Source organism: Colletotrichum navitas (assembly GCF_030913465.1).
Source record: "Colletotrichum navitas strain CBS 125086 chromosome Unknown LY79scaffold_38, whole genome shotgun sequence".
Lineage (NCBI taxonomy): Eukaryota > Fungi > Ascomycota > Sordariomycetes > Glomerellales > Glomerellaceae > Colletotrichum > Colletotrichum navitas.
The window spans coordinates 124,894-141,457 of record NW_026850584.1 but is presented as its reverse complement, the minus strand read 5'-3'; the positions used below and the strand labels follow the sequence as shown (position 1 = coordinate 141,457).

The window sequence follows — 16,564 nt, the reverse complement described above, 5'->3', positions numbered from 1 at the left end:
CCCCACCCCGATCGCCCCTTCCGCCTTGCGTAATATGCGCGCGGACCATCCCGACCGGGGTCAGCACACCGCAGCGCAGCCTTGCCGTCGTCGGCTCGTCCAGCGGAACTTGACCACTTACATCCCCTCCTTCCTTTGCAATGTCTACTTGTAATATATTCCAGTCCTCCGAACCTTCGCCCTGCCCGTCTTTGGGCGGCCGACCTCTTCCTTGCTAGCCAGCTCGAATGCTCTCAACTTCCCACCTTGTTTCCCCTTCGCTTCTTCCACAATAACAAGGTGTTGCCTTCACTCATCCCGCCACACGCGAAAAGCTACCCCGCCTCCACCGACTCAGTCACTCCCGCGATAGCTTTCTCGACCTGAAACGACCACCCACCACTACCGAATCCCGCAGAGGTTTTCCCCTTCATAGTTCTAAAGATACGCACAGGCAGACGATGATTTCTGGCAGAGGCGGCGGAGGCACGGCCATGCGAGCCGGCCGCATTCGGCCCCCGCGCCGCCCAGGTCGGGTGAGTTATACCCCGAGCATGGACAAATAAGGTGTCGCCTGTCCTGCCATGATGATGGCCCGATATCCCTTTGCTTCTTGTCCTCATACCTTGTCCTCTTCATTCTCCTGGCGGATCACCAATGTGTGAACTCATCTCGGCTCTTCGTCCGATTGCAGGTCGCCGCTGAAGGAGGGTGGAGAGTGGGCTTGGGAGGAAGAACACAAGCCACGGACAGGAGAGAAATTATACAAAAACTGTGTGCTAACTGTCTGAAAGCTCACATCCGGCATCGATACTAGCGACTTCGAGCAGTGTTGGGAGACACTGAAACAGGCCCTCACCGACATCCATAACCAGAACTGCAGCACTCTGTCGTTCGAGCAACTCTACCGAGCGTCTTACAAGATAGTACTTAAGAAGAAGGGCGAGTTGCTTTACGAGCGGGTCAAGCAGTTTGAAGAGCAATACTTTTCCGAGCACGTCATCCCCACCATCGAGCGCCTGGTCACGGCCAACCTCGTAAGCGCCGCTATGGGTGGTGCGGCCACATCGGTCAATGAGCGGCGAAAGATGGGTGAGATATTCCTTGGAGGTGTGAGAAAGTCCTGGGACCACCACAACACCTCCATGAATATGACGGCCGATATTCTCATGTACCTCGATCGGGGCTACACTCAGGACGCCCGCAAGGCGTCCATCTACACGGCCACCATTGGTCTTTTCCGTGACCATATTCTCCGGGCGTCGCTCAACTCGAGTGGACAATACACCGTCTTCGACATACTCAACTCGGTCATTCTCGACCACGTCAACATGGAGCGCGACGGTGATACGATTGACCGCCACCTGCTGCGGAACATTATTCGGATGCTGGATTCTCTCTACGAGTCTGACGAAGAAAACGAGGCCGAGAAGCTGTACCTGACTGTATTTGAGCCCGCATATCTCGAATCCGAGCGTGACTACTACAGGCGCGAATGCGAGCGACTGTTCCGCGACGCCGACGCCGGCGCATGGCTGCGGCACACCCAACGCCGGCTGCAGGAGGAGAACGACCGATGTGACACCACCATCCATTATGAGACGAGAGAGAGGTCCATCAAGGTCGTTGAGGAGGAACTCATCTCGGCACATCTGGACGACTTTTTGAACCTCGAGGGTAGTGGCTTGAAGTCGATGGTCAACTACGATCGCGAGGAGGAACTGTCTATCCTCTACCAGCTGGTATCACGGGTCGATTCAAAGAAGACGTCGCTGAAGAAGATCCTGTCCGCGCGCGTGATTGAGCTCGGCCTCGAGATTGAACAGATGTTGAAGGATACCAACTTCTCAGCCGCCTCAGCACAGGCTGACGGGGAGGAGATTGATGGCGGAGAGAAAACCAAAGCGTTGAGCTCGTCCGCTCAGCAGACGGCTGCGGCGATCAAGTGGGTCGACGACGTCCTCAAGCTCAAAGACAAGTTCGACAACCTGTGGACCAAGTGCTTCCAAGAGGATCTCATTATTCAAACCGCACTCACGAAGAGCTTCTCCGACTTTATCAACATGTTCACCAAGAGTTCCGAATATGTCTCACTGTTCATCGACGACAATCTTCGACGCGGTATCCGAGGCAAAACCGAGACCGAGACCGAGGCAGTGCTGGAGAAGGCCATCACGGTGATCCGCTACCTCTCAGACAAGGACCTCTTTGAGCGGTACTACCAGAAGCACTTGGCGAAGCGTCTGCTCAACAACAAGTCGGAGAGCCACGATGTCGAGAAGTCGATGATTTCGCGGATGAAGCAAGAGCTTGGCAACCAGTTCACCGCCAAGTTCGAGGGCATGTTCAGAGACATGGAATCGTCTGCCGAGTTGACGTCAGGCTACCGGGACCATATCAAGGGCTTGGGCGACATGTCACGCAAACAGATCGATCTCGCTGTCAATATCTTGACGACCAACTCGTGGCCTCCCGAGATCATGGGCCGTACGTCGCAGTTCTCCGAGGGCGGCGGCTGCATCTTCCCCGAAGAGATCAAGCGCCTCCAGGAAAGCCTTCTCAAGTACTACCTTACAAACCGCAGTGGCCGCAAGCTAACTTGGCTTGGGTCGACCGGCAACGCCGATGTCCGCTGTGTTTTCCCCGCCGTTCCTGGTGGAAAGGGACCGCTGGCGCGTGAGCGTAAGTACGAGATTAATGTTCCGACTTACGGCATGGTTGTGCTCTTGCTCTTCAACGAGCTCGGAGAGGGCGAGGAGCTTTCCCTTGAGGAGATTCAGGCCAAGACCAACATACCGCCTCAAGACCTTGCCAGAACCCTTACTTCTCTGGCCATCGTCCCGAAAGCGAGATTGCTGGCCAAGGAGCCCGCCACCAAGTCCATCAAGCCGGGCGACAAGTTCAAATTCAACACGTCTTTCGTCAGCAAGACTGTGCGCATCAAGGCGCCCATCATCAACGCCACCAGCAAGGTCGAGGGCGATGAGGAGAGGAAACAGACGGAGGAGAAGAACAACCAGACCCGAGCCCATATCATTGACGCCGCGCTTGTCAGAATCATGAAGTATGTGCTTCCTTGCCACCCATTGTCCTTGCTATCGTTACTGACCATAGTCTTAGACAACGTAAAGAGCTTGGCCATTCGCAGCTCATCACCGAGGTTATCGATCAACTCAGCAGTCGGTTCAAGCCCGAGATCAGCCTTATCAAGAAGCGGATCGAAGACCTCATCGTGCGCGAGTACCTCGAGCGGGTGGAGGATGCATCAACGCCAACGTATCGCTACCTGGCGTAAGAGCGCCACGTGACACGAAGGATAGATACGATTCTCATGAAACGGGTAGAGGTAGAGGGTGTCATTTAGGGCTGCATCACGGAGGGTTTACGGGATTTCTAACCAGGCACGGCGTTTTCAGGGCGGGTTGACGGAGGAACTACACTTTGACATCTCTATTCGTTTCGAAGAAAAAAAGGGTCATGGTGTCTCGGAGATGGCGGGGAGTATGTACCAAAACATTCAGCATTGCGTCCATCGTATGGTCCGGACGAGCAAAGTCTATGGTGGTCTCTGTCAAGGGACCAAAGGAAAGGCGAGCTCGCGGGCTTACATGGATCTGATTCAGACCTTGCTGACAGGTGGAACCCAAGGCGGTCATGTCAAATACTTGGCTTCTTTCGCATGTATAGAATTCCAGGGGATAATGTCTTTGATGGCTCGCGCCCTTTTGAAGCTGCTCAGGTGTTACGCCCCCCCCCCCCCCCCCCCCCCCCCCCTCCGCCTCTCCGTAAGCAAAGCGTCCTATTTCCGTCGGGGGGAAAAAAAATTCAAACGGGCAGGTAAACGAGACAATGGCATTCCACCGGCTCACTGATACCATTCACGAAAAGTTTTGATGAATTTAGGTTTTGGGGAGGGGCGGCATTGTGCTCTCCGTAGTAATTAGTCAACAACGGCACGCTTTGTACGCCCAGTGCGCATGCACGTACGGCCTTCTCTATTGGATGCCCGCCAACAGGCGGAAGATGCATAAAAGAACTCTCATAATAGTAAAAGGAAAAAAAAAAGGAAATTGGTCTTTCGCAACCTTCCCCCCCTAAAACTCCATACTATAAAGATATAAAAATAAAGAAATCGCACTATAGAGATGATACAATGACGGGCGCCACTCTCTACACCTTCACCTTGGGCTTGGCGATGGGCTTCGCGTCGGCGACCTTGAGCCACTCGCCGTTGAAGGCGTTGATGAGCCAGTTGCTGAGTTCTACAAAGGAAGAAAGCCCATGGTCAGTCAGGGCGTCTCGCGGAAAGAGGGAGGAGGGGTTGGGTGGGAATGGGGAGGAAGACTCACTATCAAAGACAATCCTGTTGGCGCCGTGAAAGTAGATGCCATGGTCGCTGTCGGGGAACAAGTGGACGTCGTAGTTCTCGACGCCGTTGAGGTCGAGCTTGTCGAGGAGGGTGAGGGTGTTCTGGTAGTGGACGTTGTCGTCGCTGACGCCGTGCATCATGAGCCAGCGGACGTTGCCGGCGAGGGCCGAGACGTTGGAGACGGCGGTCTGGTCGTAGCCCGAGGGGTTGAGCTGGGGGGTGCGCATGTAGCGCTCCGTGTAGATGGAGTCGTAGAAGCGCCAGTCGGTGACGGGGGCGACGGCCATGCCGTAGCTGAAGGTGCGGCCGGCGTCCATCTCGAGCGTCTTGAGGGTGTTGAAGCCGCCGTAGCTCCAGCCCCAGATGGCGATGCGCGCCGGGTCGACGTACTTCTTGGCGGCCCAGGCCTGGGCGGCGGCGATCTGGTCGCGGGCCTCCCAGTAGCCGAGGTGCTCGCGGATGAGGACGCGGTTCTTGCGGCCGATGAAGCCCGTGCCGCGGCCGTCGACGGTGACGACGAGGTAGCCGAGCGCCGAGGCGACGTAGGACTGGAAGTCGACGGCGAACTTCTTGTTCACGCTCTGGGACCCGGGGCCGGAGTACTGCTGGAACAGGACCGGGTACTTCTTCTTCTCGTCGAAGTGAGGGGGGCGGCGCTCGACATAGTTGAGCTCGACGCCGTCGACCTTGAGGGTGCCGTACTTGAGGATGGGGAGCTCGTACTTCTTGGCGTTTTCGGCGAGGTCCTCGTTCTTCTCGACGACGTGCTCGTAGCTGACGGGGTTGCTCGGCGTGCTGACGACCTTTTGCCACGGGATCTTGGGGCCCTTGTACGACAGGAGGGCGTAGCCCGCGCCGCTCGAGAAGGAGATGTCGTAGTAGCTCTCGAACTTTGTGTCGGTGAAGGGTTTGAGGTCGGAGCCGTTGAGGTGGACGCTGTACACGTGGCGCTGGATGGAGGACTCCTTTGTCGCCACGAAATAGACGAGGTTGTTCTTCAGATCGACGGCGGAGGGCCCGCCGTCGACCTCCCAGTCGCCGCCGGTGAGATAGACGGGCTCGGCGTTGTCCATCGGCGAGAAGTAGGCGATGTGGTCGCCGTTGCCGTGGACGACGGTGTCGATGTAGCCGTCCTCCGGCCGTCCGTTGGCGGGGTCGGCGGGGATGAACTGGGTGGTGTGCGATATCTCGAACCAGCCGCCGTCGAGCTTGCCCACGTCAATGGTGTTGACGGTCTTGGCGGTGCGGGCAACGACGTCGACGAGCACCACCCGCATGATGTCGCTCACGCGGTTGGTCTCCTTGATCAGGACCTTGTCGTTGGCCCAGAGGACCATGTTGATGAGCCTGTCGTCGTCCGCGAAGCCACCGTCGATATCGACGGAGAAGACGTCGCCGCGCTCGGCATCAAAGAACAGGAGGTCCACAACAGGGTTGTGGCTCCCGGCACGAGGATACTTGATGCGCTTCTCGTCCGGGTACGTCTCTTCGCCAGGAGGCTTCTCCTTGCCCGAGGGCCTCGACAAGAAGTACTGTAGGGGGTACTCTGGGACGCCCGTCTCGTTGGTTCGCAGGAACGCGACGTACTTGCCATCCTCCGAGTACCATGTGGCGCTATTGCCGGCGAAGACTTCCTCCTCGTAGACCCAATCGGGAATGCCGTAGAAGTACTCGGGCCCTCCGTCCTTTGTGATTTGCGTGACCTTCTTGTCACCGTCCAGCTTGCGCAGAAAGAGGTTGTTGTCCCTGGTGAAGACGATGGCGTTGCTCTGAGGGCTCCAAGTCGCAAGCTGCACGCGGCCGTCGGGGTGCTCGGGATCGAGAGCTTCGACCGTCTGGGTTTCCACGTCAAAGATCCAGTACAGTGCGGTGAAGGAGAAGCGCCAGTTGCGCTGGCTGTCGGTCGAGACGAGCACCTTCTTCATGTCCTTGCTCGGGCGGGCATCGGAGGGCACCAATTGCCGGCCACCGACATTGATCCACGGATTCTTCATCAGGGTACGGCTCTGGACGACGTCAGCCGAGACCTGGCTGTCCTTGTTGCCGGATCTCACGTCCTCCACAGCGAGGTAGCCCTTGCCCTGGGCGCCCTTCTCAAGCAGCAAGCCGTCCTCCCCGTTGGGCCCCTCGATCCAGCTGATGGAGTGAGACGTCGGGTACCAGAAACCGGACATGACCTGATCTAGCGTCACTGGCTTCCCGGAGCCGCGCGAGGTCGCCGACGGGTCGTGGTCGATGGTGCTGGCGTGCTTATACGACTTGTTGGACAGGAAGACGAAGAGGGCGGCTCCCCATGCCAAGAGGAAGGCGGCGGCGAGTATCAGTATCACCTTCTTCAGCCCGCGATCGACACCCACGCGGCGCATCATAACGCTGGCGGGCGCGAGGAAGGGCCCCGTCTCGAGGTCATTCGTGTCGGCCTCCTTGTACCTTTCCTCGTCGTCGTCGTCGTCGTAGGGGTGATCGGCGTAGCCGCCACGGGAGGCGGACGGGGCGCGGCGGCGCTGGGAAGAAGAGTGGTAGCTCTTCTCATTATGCTCGTGCAAGCGGTCGAAGACGAGACTGGTGGTGGAAACGGTCGAGAGAGACGATTCTTGGGACATCCTGGGTTCCTCGGCGGTCGGCTGTCGAGAGGCGGTGGCTGGAGCGTCCATCGCGAAGGGGAGGGCGGACTGATATGCAGTCCGGACTGTAGTCGGATTTCTTTTTTAGAGGGGGGATGGTTTGGTGGGCGAATGTAACTATCGAACCAAAGATGGAGAGATAGTAATCGGGACTAGGTTGGCTGCGCAACGATTTGAAACGGCATGCTGTCTCGAGGGTGGCTTCCGTCCTCTTTCGGACATGGGAGGGCACGATGGCGACTCCTCATGGACCGGAGCACGGTCACGCGATGGTCGGGGTCTTTCTTGTAGACCGGGGGTGGAGGAAACGGCGGATACGGACAACAGCAACGGCCCTAGAAGAGGAAGGGGGTGGTCGAGAAGGTCGGAAGAGTTGCGATTGATGATACGGCGAGAGTCGAGGACGGGCGAAGGAGTCGGGAGACTTGAGGTTGCTTGCTTAGCGCTGTCAGGGGAGCTGGCAGAAAGTGACCTGAACCACGTATGCCATTCGCTGTAGCCTATAGGTACCTTTTTGGGGGGGGGGGGGTTCAGGGATGCGGAGTGCGGCAGAAGTAGGTAGTAGGCTTGGCCCGTTTCAATCGTTTGTCACATTCCTCCCAGTCGGGTTGGTAGCCGACGTCTTGGGAACGAACCGACTGCATCTTCCCCGCCCCCATCTCGTCTTATCATGGTGGTTCCTTGGGTATTACTGATAAAATAGAAAGATGTCCCCGGCTTGTGGTGTACCTCATTCCGAACCATCATGATCTCCCCATCACGACCTTTCTGCAGATGCCGACCGCAAAGAAGCCATGTTCTTCCTGGTCGATCCGGTGCTGTACATTGACTCGTCGGTTCTTGGCTTGATCCGAGTCAATGACACAGATCAGTCGAGGGGAGGGGGTGGAAACAAGATTAAGAGATGCAGGTTGACTGACTCTCTAGCCTGCTTTGCAAGAGGAGACGCATCGCAACTCCAAAGGCTCTGCGCATTCTATATTAACCGTCGCTCTGCATACACCCTGGTTTGCCAAGCACCAAAAACACCAAAAACAGCTCTAACAGTGGTATCGAATCCCCCTTCCCTCTTGGCGCCACCTAGACAGCCAGCTGAGGCGCGACGGCGACGTCGTCGTCAACCTTCTCGACGACGCAAGCCGTCCCGTAGGCGCACGTCTGCGCGAACCCGCCCAGGTCCGCCGCGTCGAAGCGCAGGCAGACGACGGCGTTGCCGCCGCGCTGCTTGCACTCGCCGACCAGCCGGCCCAGCGCGTCGTTGCGGCAGTTGTACAGCATCGTCGTGAACCACTGCAGCTCGCCGCCCGCCAGCGACTTGATCACCATGCCGAGGCTGGCCGCGATGTTGCGCGACCGCACCGAGAGCCCGTACACGGCGCCCAGGGTGCGCACCACGCGGTACCCGGGGATGTCGAACATTGCTTGGGGGTTTTAGTCGCCATCAATCTCCTGCTTGCGCGCGGGGCCGCCGGTCTCGGTGAAGCAGTGCAGGTCGGAGAGCTCGGGCGGGACGTTGGCCACGTCCTCAGACCTGGCTTCGCTCCTCCTGTTCATGAAGCTCACGGTGCGAGTTTGCAGGATTGGTCTTTGGTGTAAAGTTCCCTCAACGTAGATATTTGGGTCCAAAGTTTGCCGAAGGGGCGAGAGCTTCCTGTGCAAGTTTGTAATAAGATGCCGGTCTGAGATGGTATGCCACGGCTCCAGGAAATAAACCAAGGTCATGACCAGTCCTTATATGCAAATCTCCCAGATCACGGTAACCCGGCTGCTTTTCAAGCCTCACCACCCGTCCTCGAGACATTGAGGCCAGAAACGGCATCGACGGGAGCAAACCGGCAGTTCGCCCGGCCCCACACGGCGCACCCCCTCCGAGGTCGCCATTGGCCGCTTGGGTCGGGCTGCGTCGGCGGAACCGCGTATTTCGTATCTGCATCGAAGGAAGAGACACGCGACGGGCCCGGGCGTAGGTCGACTAGCTACTAGACCCGGCGCTGCCTTGGTGGCGCATCATCTGCATGTTCCCGGGTGGTGCGTTGGGGCCTTTCTACCCGGCGTCACGGCTTAGGCAATTTGGGGGACACTACTAGCCGACGACTGTTTCCCTTTGACATCTCCTCAGTCCTTCGTGTCCATGACTACCCAGAGAGCCTACTTCCTCGTCTTCAGCTGTGGGCTTTCTCGTTGACGATGGCACAGCCTATAGACTCACCTCAATTCATCTAGTGTAGTCTCCGTAACTGACCTCCCATGACATGACACCGGAGCGGCGCCAACGTGGAGCCTTCCGATCGGGACACCATCTACGTGATACGGGTAGCCTCTAAGTCGCCTAGGCATGTTCTGCACCACCTCGGCACGTCGGGACACGGCGATATTAGCCGTGCACTATTTACGATGTCAACCTCTCCAGCGAGAGCTCCAACAGACCTCACTTTCCTTGGACATAACTATACTAGGATACTGCTACCTTGGAAGGGGGCACATCTTCCCCGATTCGTCCGTGAGCGGCGCAGGCAGGCAACGCAGTCGAGGCCGTGGAGATGGAGGGGGGAGGCACCTTGCTTGGGTCAGATACCATCCAATCCCGAAGTCGAACTTTCTCGGAGCGTAGCCGCCGTTGCAGATCGAGCCAACGCCCTTCTTTCCCGGATGAGGACCTACGACACTGAAAATCGCCAACGTGAACGGTGACGGTGACGAGTAGATATAATAAACATGACGCCATTCAATCTACCTAGCATGAAGCCTCCCCGCTCTCTGAGTAAAGAATCCCAACATGTTCTCCCGCGCCACCCTCCTGCTCCTCCTCCTCACCCCGGCCACCCTCGCCGCGGCCACCCCGAACTGCCACGCGGCGGCCGTCCGGTGCCCCGTCGTCTTCGACGGCCGCGTCCCCGCCGCCGCGACCCCGCGGGACTTCGACACGGCCTCAGGCGGCGGCTGGAACCCCTACAACCCGGGCTACGTCAAGGGCGAGGGCCTGCTGTGGTCCGACATCGTTCTGCTGCCGCTGCCGTCCCCCAGGAGGCCGTACCCTCGTCGCGCTTCGACGCCGGCGGGGGCACGCGCCCACTCGAGGTGACAGTCTCGGACAGGAGCATCTTCATGGGTCAGCGCGGCTTCCGGCGCGCCGGCCTGCAGTTCGCGGCGGACGCCAACGTCGGCAGCCCCGCCGCCGCGGGGGTCAAGACGCTGCATTTCAGTGTGCGGCAGGACGCGGCGCGGCCGCTGAACCTGACGCACGAGTATCTCGTAGGTCCAACGGTCCCTTTGTATATATGCGTGTGTATAAATCCAGGCTTCGTAGGCCAGGATCGTGGGGAAAGGGGGCTTGTGAGTGGTTCATCTTTCTAATCCACTCATCTTTTCTCCTTACAGAACGTCTGGCATGAGACGGCGGCATACGACGCGAACCAGTTCAATTTCCAGACGGGCACCCTCATCGGCCGGGAGGGGCTGCTGCCGAAAGACACCTTCAAGCTGTTGGACCGGGACAACAAGCTCCTCTGGTCGACGCCCGTGGCGACGGACGGCTCGTGGCAGAACTTTGCCCTGACGTTGGACTTTTCCAAAAAGTCAGTCCTTTCCTTTCCCCTTTTGGTCTTTGCGTCTGCTGCTTTGCAAGAAAAAGAAAAGCCCTCGGACTAAATAAATTGCCCGCAGTACCATCCAAGTCTGGTACTCCGCCGGCGGCGCCCGGCTCGCCAGTCAGGGCGGCGCCATCCCGGCCAACCTCGCCGGGGACGGGCAATACCAGATCGGCATCTTGAAGAAACCGACGGGCACCAGCGATGTGGTAAACTCGGGGTATCAGTCGAGCAACTTGGACGAGGGCCAGATCTACGGAGGCATCTTCATTGAAGACAGCGCCGACGGGTGCGTGTCAATTTAAGCCTTGAGAGTCGCGGGGATGGGGCTCGTTCGCAAGTCTATCATGTTCTATATGATGTTATATGTGTGATGTTCTCTATCCATGTCAAACTTGTCAAGTCTACGTTGATCATTAACGGACTCCTCCAAGCACCTCCGTCAGGGTTGAGCTGTAGCGAGTGTGCATGCACCTCACTTGTTCACGTCGACGGCCGTGAAACTCGCTCTCAAAGGCGCAACGCTGATGACGCCATTGAGCGACGCCCACAAGTCCTCGCCCTCGGGACTCTCGTCCGCCTGGCGCTTGATATCGGCCAGCTGCGGCGCCCACCGGAACTGGTAAGTGCGCGAGACGGCTAGCTTCTCAGGATCGGCGGGCGCAGGGCTGAACAGCCCCCCCGTGACCCACCGGCCGTGTGCCGTAGTCGTCAGTCTCACCGGCCGGTCTGCGATGTCGGCGACCATGGGGAGGTTGACGCTGTACACCTCCACGTCCGGATGCCAGTCGCGTGCAAGGTCTTGGATGAGGGCGACGGCGCGGCCACACGCCGCCTGGATGACTTCATCAGGCTGCACCTCCTTGCTGCCGAAGCTAAGGGCTACAGCCCTCCTCCCGCATTGCGCAGCCTCCATGGCGCCGCCAACGGTGCCGCTGCTCAAGGCGTAAACGGTGCTCGCGTTGCGGCCGTGGTTGGGCCCCGACACGACCAGGTCAAAGTCGTCAGGCTTGAAGCCCGTGTGGAACAGGCCTATCTGAGTGCAGCTGGCGGGGAGGCCGTCGACGACGAGCCAGCGGTGGGTACGGTCCTCAGTCTCGTCGCAGCCGGGGACGGTGCATGTCTCGTTGGCAAAGGACGCTGGGCATCTGCTTGCGGCGGTCAAGGTCTTGCCGACTGCATGGGCCTTTCCGATCCAAGACAGCGGACGGTCAGGAATGACAACGACTGTTGTGTGGCCAGCCTTGTGCAAGGCGTCGACCCAGGGAGCGAAGTAGGGCGAGACGGAGGACGGGGGGCCGTCATCGTTGACTAGCTACGGGCAAGGCGCATCAGTAACGGTGTTGCACTGCGTCATGATGCGCCGTCGGGAGAGGGCGCGGCGGGAGGTAAAGGCATTTACCAAGAGCCGCATTCTTCGGGAGTCGGCGAGGTCCTGGTGGGAGAGAGAATGGTCCCTTGTCGAAGATCAGGCAGCAGCGCCAAGATGTCTCTCCAGTCCGGATTCCGCCCCGAGTGGCTAGCTCGAGCCGCAGCAGAGACAAGGAACAAAGAGTTCGAGAAGGCGGCCGAAGGAAAGAAGAAGGTAAAAAAGAAAAGAAAAGAGAAATCAGGCTGGCGGTTGAGGCCCGGCGGACGGAGATGGGCGGGTGGTGTGGTGTAGACGTGAGTTTCCGAGACAGATTGTAGCTGGGCGAAGTATTATACGCTCGGTCACTCGAAGAGGATAAGGAAGCTAAGTGCAAAGAAGGAGGAGCCGGGTTAGTATTGTCCGATAGGTAACTTGGCTCCGACGTCGTCGTCGTTGTAGGAGTGTGTGTTTGCTCTCCGTGTGGCGGTGTTGACTTTGTCCGAGGAACAGACAGTGTGAATCACATCGTTGCGTTGTGTCCTCTCGTGGACCCGCCGACAACGGCAGGGTCGAATCGGATGGAGCCGCAAACAGGATCAAGGCGAAATGTGCAGAAAAGGGCAACTCGAGATGGAATAATGCCTCAGTTCGTATCGTGGACCATACAAGCAAGGTCTAGGGAAGTTGAGACGAGGCATCCGTGACGGCGGTGCGCCTTGCGGTTTGCCCATGCATATGGATGGCTTCAGGCAGGCTTTGGGCAGCCGACATGCGCTCGCCCCGTCATGGCTTGCTGACAAAATGATGTACATTGGAGCGCCGTCAACGGAGGGGGGACACAACAGGAGAAGAATGAGGATGATGATGAGTGAGGATGAGAAGTAGACAAGAGAGCGAGCTCTGTATTCGGGGTGCGAGGGGGGTGCGCCGAGGAATGAGGGAAGCCGTCGACTAGCTTGTCGCCCCTATATCGGAGCTCATCCCCCTCTGTAACTCACCGAGACGCACTGGTCTCCCGCCCGTAGTTGGCTCCAATAGGTGTGCACCAAGACCCCCCGGGCAAAAAGCACCGCGCAGCATCCGTCACTCACTCGCCCTCGTCGTCGTGCCTTGATCTCGCATGCCTCACATGCCATTTGCTCCTAGACGCTTTCTCTCTCCCCCCCCCCCCCCCCCCCTTCCCTCCTCCCACCAAACAAGGCTTCCGTCTTGCACACATAAGATGCTGATTCCCTTTCTTTTGCGCCCCTCGCGGCTACACACCTTCTTGCCACCTTTCCGGAAAACTCTATAAACACAGCCTCCGTATTATCCAATTCCATAAGCCACAAGTCACCGTGATACTAACATTGTGTGGGCATGACACACTCTTTCAACACAAACACCAACGCCAACAGCCCATTCTCATGGGCCGCTCAACCATCTGACGACCCTTTCGGCCAGCCATGGCCGCCGAACGGCGACCCGTCTGCTCGGTCCATTGGACGCGCCCGCCTCCTCAGCACCGACGCCCCGCGGAACGATGCCTCCCTCATCCAGTGAGTTCCACCTACCAAGACCCAGCCTTGGAAACCCCAACATACACACACACACGCGCACACACAAACACACTAACACGCCCGCCAGGGACTTCAATGACGAACTTCCAGACCCTGGCGCCCACGACAACTCTTCCACTCACTCGTCCTGGCTGTCGGTCAATGGAGCGCTGGCCGGTCCCACCGATCTACCCTTCGACCTTGCCATTGATAACGACATCGATCTTGATGCTGCCAAACCAGTCTCATACGATATTGCTGCGACGAGCAGTCAAGCAAGCTCCACAGAAATCGACGATGAGTCTATCGTCATCAGCGTCCCCGAGGATTTGTATGATGTTGGCTTTAGTGCCAGCTACGGTGACACCTTCCTGACCGACATCAACAGCCCAGGCACAAGCTTCTCTGATGCCAACCCGTCGACGAATCCCTCCCTGGAGAACAGTCCCGTTTCTCCACGCTGCCCGTATCTCAGCAGCCAGGTAGAGAATTTCCGGGCCGCTGCCTCCTCATGGAACGCAATGAGGGCCTCCCAGTCATCCATCACCAACGCCAACAGCAATCTTCAAGGCATTGGCTCTGCAAGTACGCCGACAAGCCTCCCGAGTCACAATCCTAGCACCTTGTCGACGGGACTGGCAGACCAGAGTCTATACCATGCTAGTGGTAACAGTCCCTCCTCGGAATACTTTAACCAGTGGAGTTTGCGCGCCGGCGACGATGCGATGGGATCCTTCGACGCCGCCATGTCGGACGATCCGCCCCTCTCGGAAGCCTTCTTTTCAGACGTCTCGAGCCAGCTGGGTCCCTCTTTCGTCATCGACCCCCCTGAGAACCCTGATGTGACGATGGGCGATACCAACGACTTCACAGCGTCTGAGTTCCTCATGGCCTCCGAAACACATCCCATTGACTACTATCTCTCGGCGACTTACGCCGCCCCCCAACTGACGGAGCCCCGAAGCGTACCGATGCCGCAAGCTTCTGCAGCCAATGCCGTGGACCGCCTCTTGGTCCCCTCGCGTCGACCTCGCCGAAAGTCAGACCCTGGCCGTATGAATCCTCACATGAGACCACATGCATCGACTCCTTGGCTTCAACCAACCATGAGCAGTGCAAATGTATCGCCCCGAGTGAGTCCTACTCAGAACTCCAGGGCCCGCTTTCCCTCCGCCGCAGAGAGCCCTCGGTTCCAGCGGATGCGTTCGACGGACCCAGCGAGGGTCTCGGGCGTTGTTTTACCTATGACCATCGCCTCTCGGCCCAGAAGGTTGGCCGATCCCGGCCAACCCGCCGATGGCCAGGCCGTAATGCCTCGGCCGAGCCGACCAGGCCCCGCGCGTGGACGTCGACAGGGGCCGATGGACCCGGTCTCCCGTGGTCAGGCCAAGGAAACACGAAACAGGAAGATGGTGTGCATTCGATGCAAACATTCCAAGCAGAAGGTATGCCATGTCACTTGGATGCGAATGGGCATAATTGCTAATCCACATCCAGTGCAAGCGAGACGACGACTCTCTCGACGGATCTTGTATCGGTTGCGAAAAGCATGGCGGTTCTCCGAGGTGGCCGGGGCCATGCATCAAAGCTCATTTTGAGGATCTTATCCTCGCCGGCTCGTGTAACTACATCTGTAAGTCGTGTAATCCGTTTCGCTTCCGTGTCAAGATGTACTAACTCTGTTCCAGCTTCGCATGCCATCCACCACCCGACACTCGGTCACATCACACGCATTCGTCGGGAGCTTCCCAGACAGATCGATCTCAACGTACTTCTGGCCGGGCTGGACCAGGCGCGCCAGAAGTTCAACGTCAAGGTTTACCAAGACGGACGGCCGCTTTACGTCCTCGACCTCGACTGTTGCCATAAATATATCCAAGGTCTCCGACAACAGATGGATGCCGGCGAGTATGATTTTGCGACTTTCATTGACAGAGACATTCTGCGAACAGACCCGAAGAACGACGACTGGGAACGGTGCATGACGCAAACGGCGACACCGTGGGGTGATTGGCTTTCTTTGCTTTCCAAAGTCAACAACATGCCCAGCCGTGCCAGCTTCTCCTACGTATCCAAACCTTACTACCCTACACCGGCGGGGGCGGTGGGCGAGCAGCCCATGAACGTCGAGGATCCAGACGAAGCAGACAACATTATACTCGCAGCGCAGCTCGCACGGATCATGTGCCGCAAACTCGAGGTCAAGGCTTACCAGCACCTCCAGCGCCTCCTGCATGAGTCGGGGACAATGGAGAACGGCAGGGTGTTACCGTTCCTGCAGAGCCTGGGCCGTATCCTCTTGACACTACGGTGGCGGCTATCGTGGTGGGCCGCGGTCCCCGAAGTCGTCGGCACGAGCGACGACGAGGGCGACGGCAATGACACGGCCAACCGGCAACGCGTCGAGCAGCGGGTCCAGTCCTTGTGTCGAGTGCTGTACTTCTACTACTGCTGCGTCCGCAGACGGCTCCCGGTATGGACCAACATCAGGACGCTGAGCGGCATCCGCTCAAGGTATCCGGACACGCAGAGGGAGGTCTGGGACGACTTCCCCGGCGATGAAAGCCTGGAAGGGTTCGCAGCATGGATGGAACGGGGCAGAGGGCTTATCGTCGAGGCCGGGGTCGGGAATCAACCCCAACCCAGGTCAATAGGACTCGTGGCATAAACCTTTCGATGCCCCCGCTTACTGGGGCGGGCAACAGCACACCCGCTGGCTGTGGATGTAAAGCAGGGCGTCATGTTGGCTGTTTTTTTTCTTTTCTTTTTTTGGTGTGTACGGGATACCATACACCTTGGAAACCAACGCCATTGTTAGATATCAGCCCGGGCGTCCTTCGTTTCTAGTCAACACATGACGTGCGAGCAACACGTTGTTTTGTCATGGCCCTGTTCTTACTTGGTGAAATCCACATGAGATGACAATGGTGAATCAGACCAGAGTGGAAGTAAGGCACCAAGCACGGCCTGATACATGGCGGGTACCGAACGAAGTCCCACACTATTCCAGGACACGTCGCCTCCGGTTTTGTCAAGCTCGGGTGGGAATCGGACCCATCTGGGTAACCTGCATCAGGCTCGACTGCTTTCCTAGAACCAGAGATAATGATACACAA

The 16,564-nt window shown here is 58.2% G+C and overlaps 6 protein-coding genes across 6 annotated transcripts; 3 read left to right on the top strand and 3 right to left on the bottom strand.

The window, feature by feature from the left end:
* Positions 1-110: 110 nt before the first annotated feature.
* On the top strand, positions 111-3,715 carry LY79DRAFT_556945 (Cullin family protein). Its single transcript, XM_060558057.1, has 3 exons — positions 111-515; positions 774-3,043; positions 3,100-3,715. Exons 1-3 carry the CDS (start codon positions 441-443, stop codon positions 3,272-3,274), a joined length of 2,520 nt encoding a protein of 839 aa, XP_060413091.1. The 5' UTR covers positions 111-440; the 3' UTR covers positions 3,275-3,715.
* Positions 3,716-3,768: 53 nt separating this feature from the next.
* LY79DRAFT_609057 (dipeptidyl peptidase IV N-terminal region-domain-containing protein) lies at positions 3,769-7,488 on the bottom strand. Its single transcript, XM_060561919.1, has 2 exons — positions 4,329-7,488; positions 3,769-4,241 (listed from the first exon to the last, which is right to left on the bottom strand). Exons 1-2 carry the CDS (start codon positions 7,000-7,002, stop codon positions 4,150-4,152), a joined length of 2,766 nt encoding a protein of 921 aa, XP_060413090.1. The 5' UTR covers positions 7,003-7,488; the 3' UTR covers positions 3,769-4,149.
* A 64-nt stretch (positions 7,489-7,552) lies between these two features.
* LY79DRAFT_556943 (uncharacterized protein) lies at positions 7,553-8,729 on the bottom strand. Its single transcript, XM_060558056.1, has one exon. The coding sequence runs from the start codon at positions 8,389-8,391 to the stop codon at positions 8,053-8,055; it is 339 nt and encodes a 112-aa protein (XP_060413089.1). The 5' UTR covers positions 8,392-8,729; the 3' UTR covers positions 7,553-8,052.
* Positions 8,730-9,748: 1,019 nt separating this feature from the next.
* LY79DRAFT_650480 (uncharacterized protein) lies at positions 9,749-10,868 on the top strand (the record flags this gene model as incomplete). Its single annotated transcript, XM_060562537.1, has 4 exons — positions 9,749-9,970; positions 9,997-10,224; positions 10,351-10,547; positions 10,636-10,868. 4 exons carry the CDS (start codon positions 9,749-9,751, stop codon positions 10,862-10,864), a joined length of 876 nt encoding a protein of 291 aa, XP_060413088.1. The 3' UTR covers positions 10,865-10,868.
* A 166-nt stretch (positions 10,869-11,034) lies between these two features.
* Positions 11,035-11,973, bottom strand: LY79DRAFT_580581 (TTL domain-containing protein; the record flags this gene model as incomplete). The annotated part of the gene is made up of 2 exons (XM_060560120.1): positions 11,035-11,874; positions 11,962-11,973. 2 exons carry the CDS (start codon positions 11,971-11,973, stop codon positions 11,035-11,037), a joined length of 852 nt encoding a protein of 283 aa, XP_060413087.1.
* A 1,296-nt stretch (positions 11,974-13,269) lies between these two features.
* Positions 13,270-16,116, top strand: LY79DRAFT_580580 (uncharacterized protein; the record flags this gene model as incomplete). The annotated part of the gene is made up of 4 exons (XM_060560119.1): positions 13,270-13,448; positions 13,537-14,893; positions 14,946-15,081; positions 15,137-16,116. 4 exons carry the CDS (start codon positions 13,270-13,272, stop codon positions 16,114-16,116), a joined length of 2,652 nt encoding a protein of 883 aa, XP_060413086.1.
* Between the last annotated feature and the right edge of the window lie 448 nt (positions 16,117-16,564).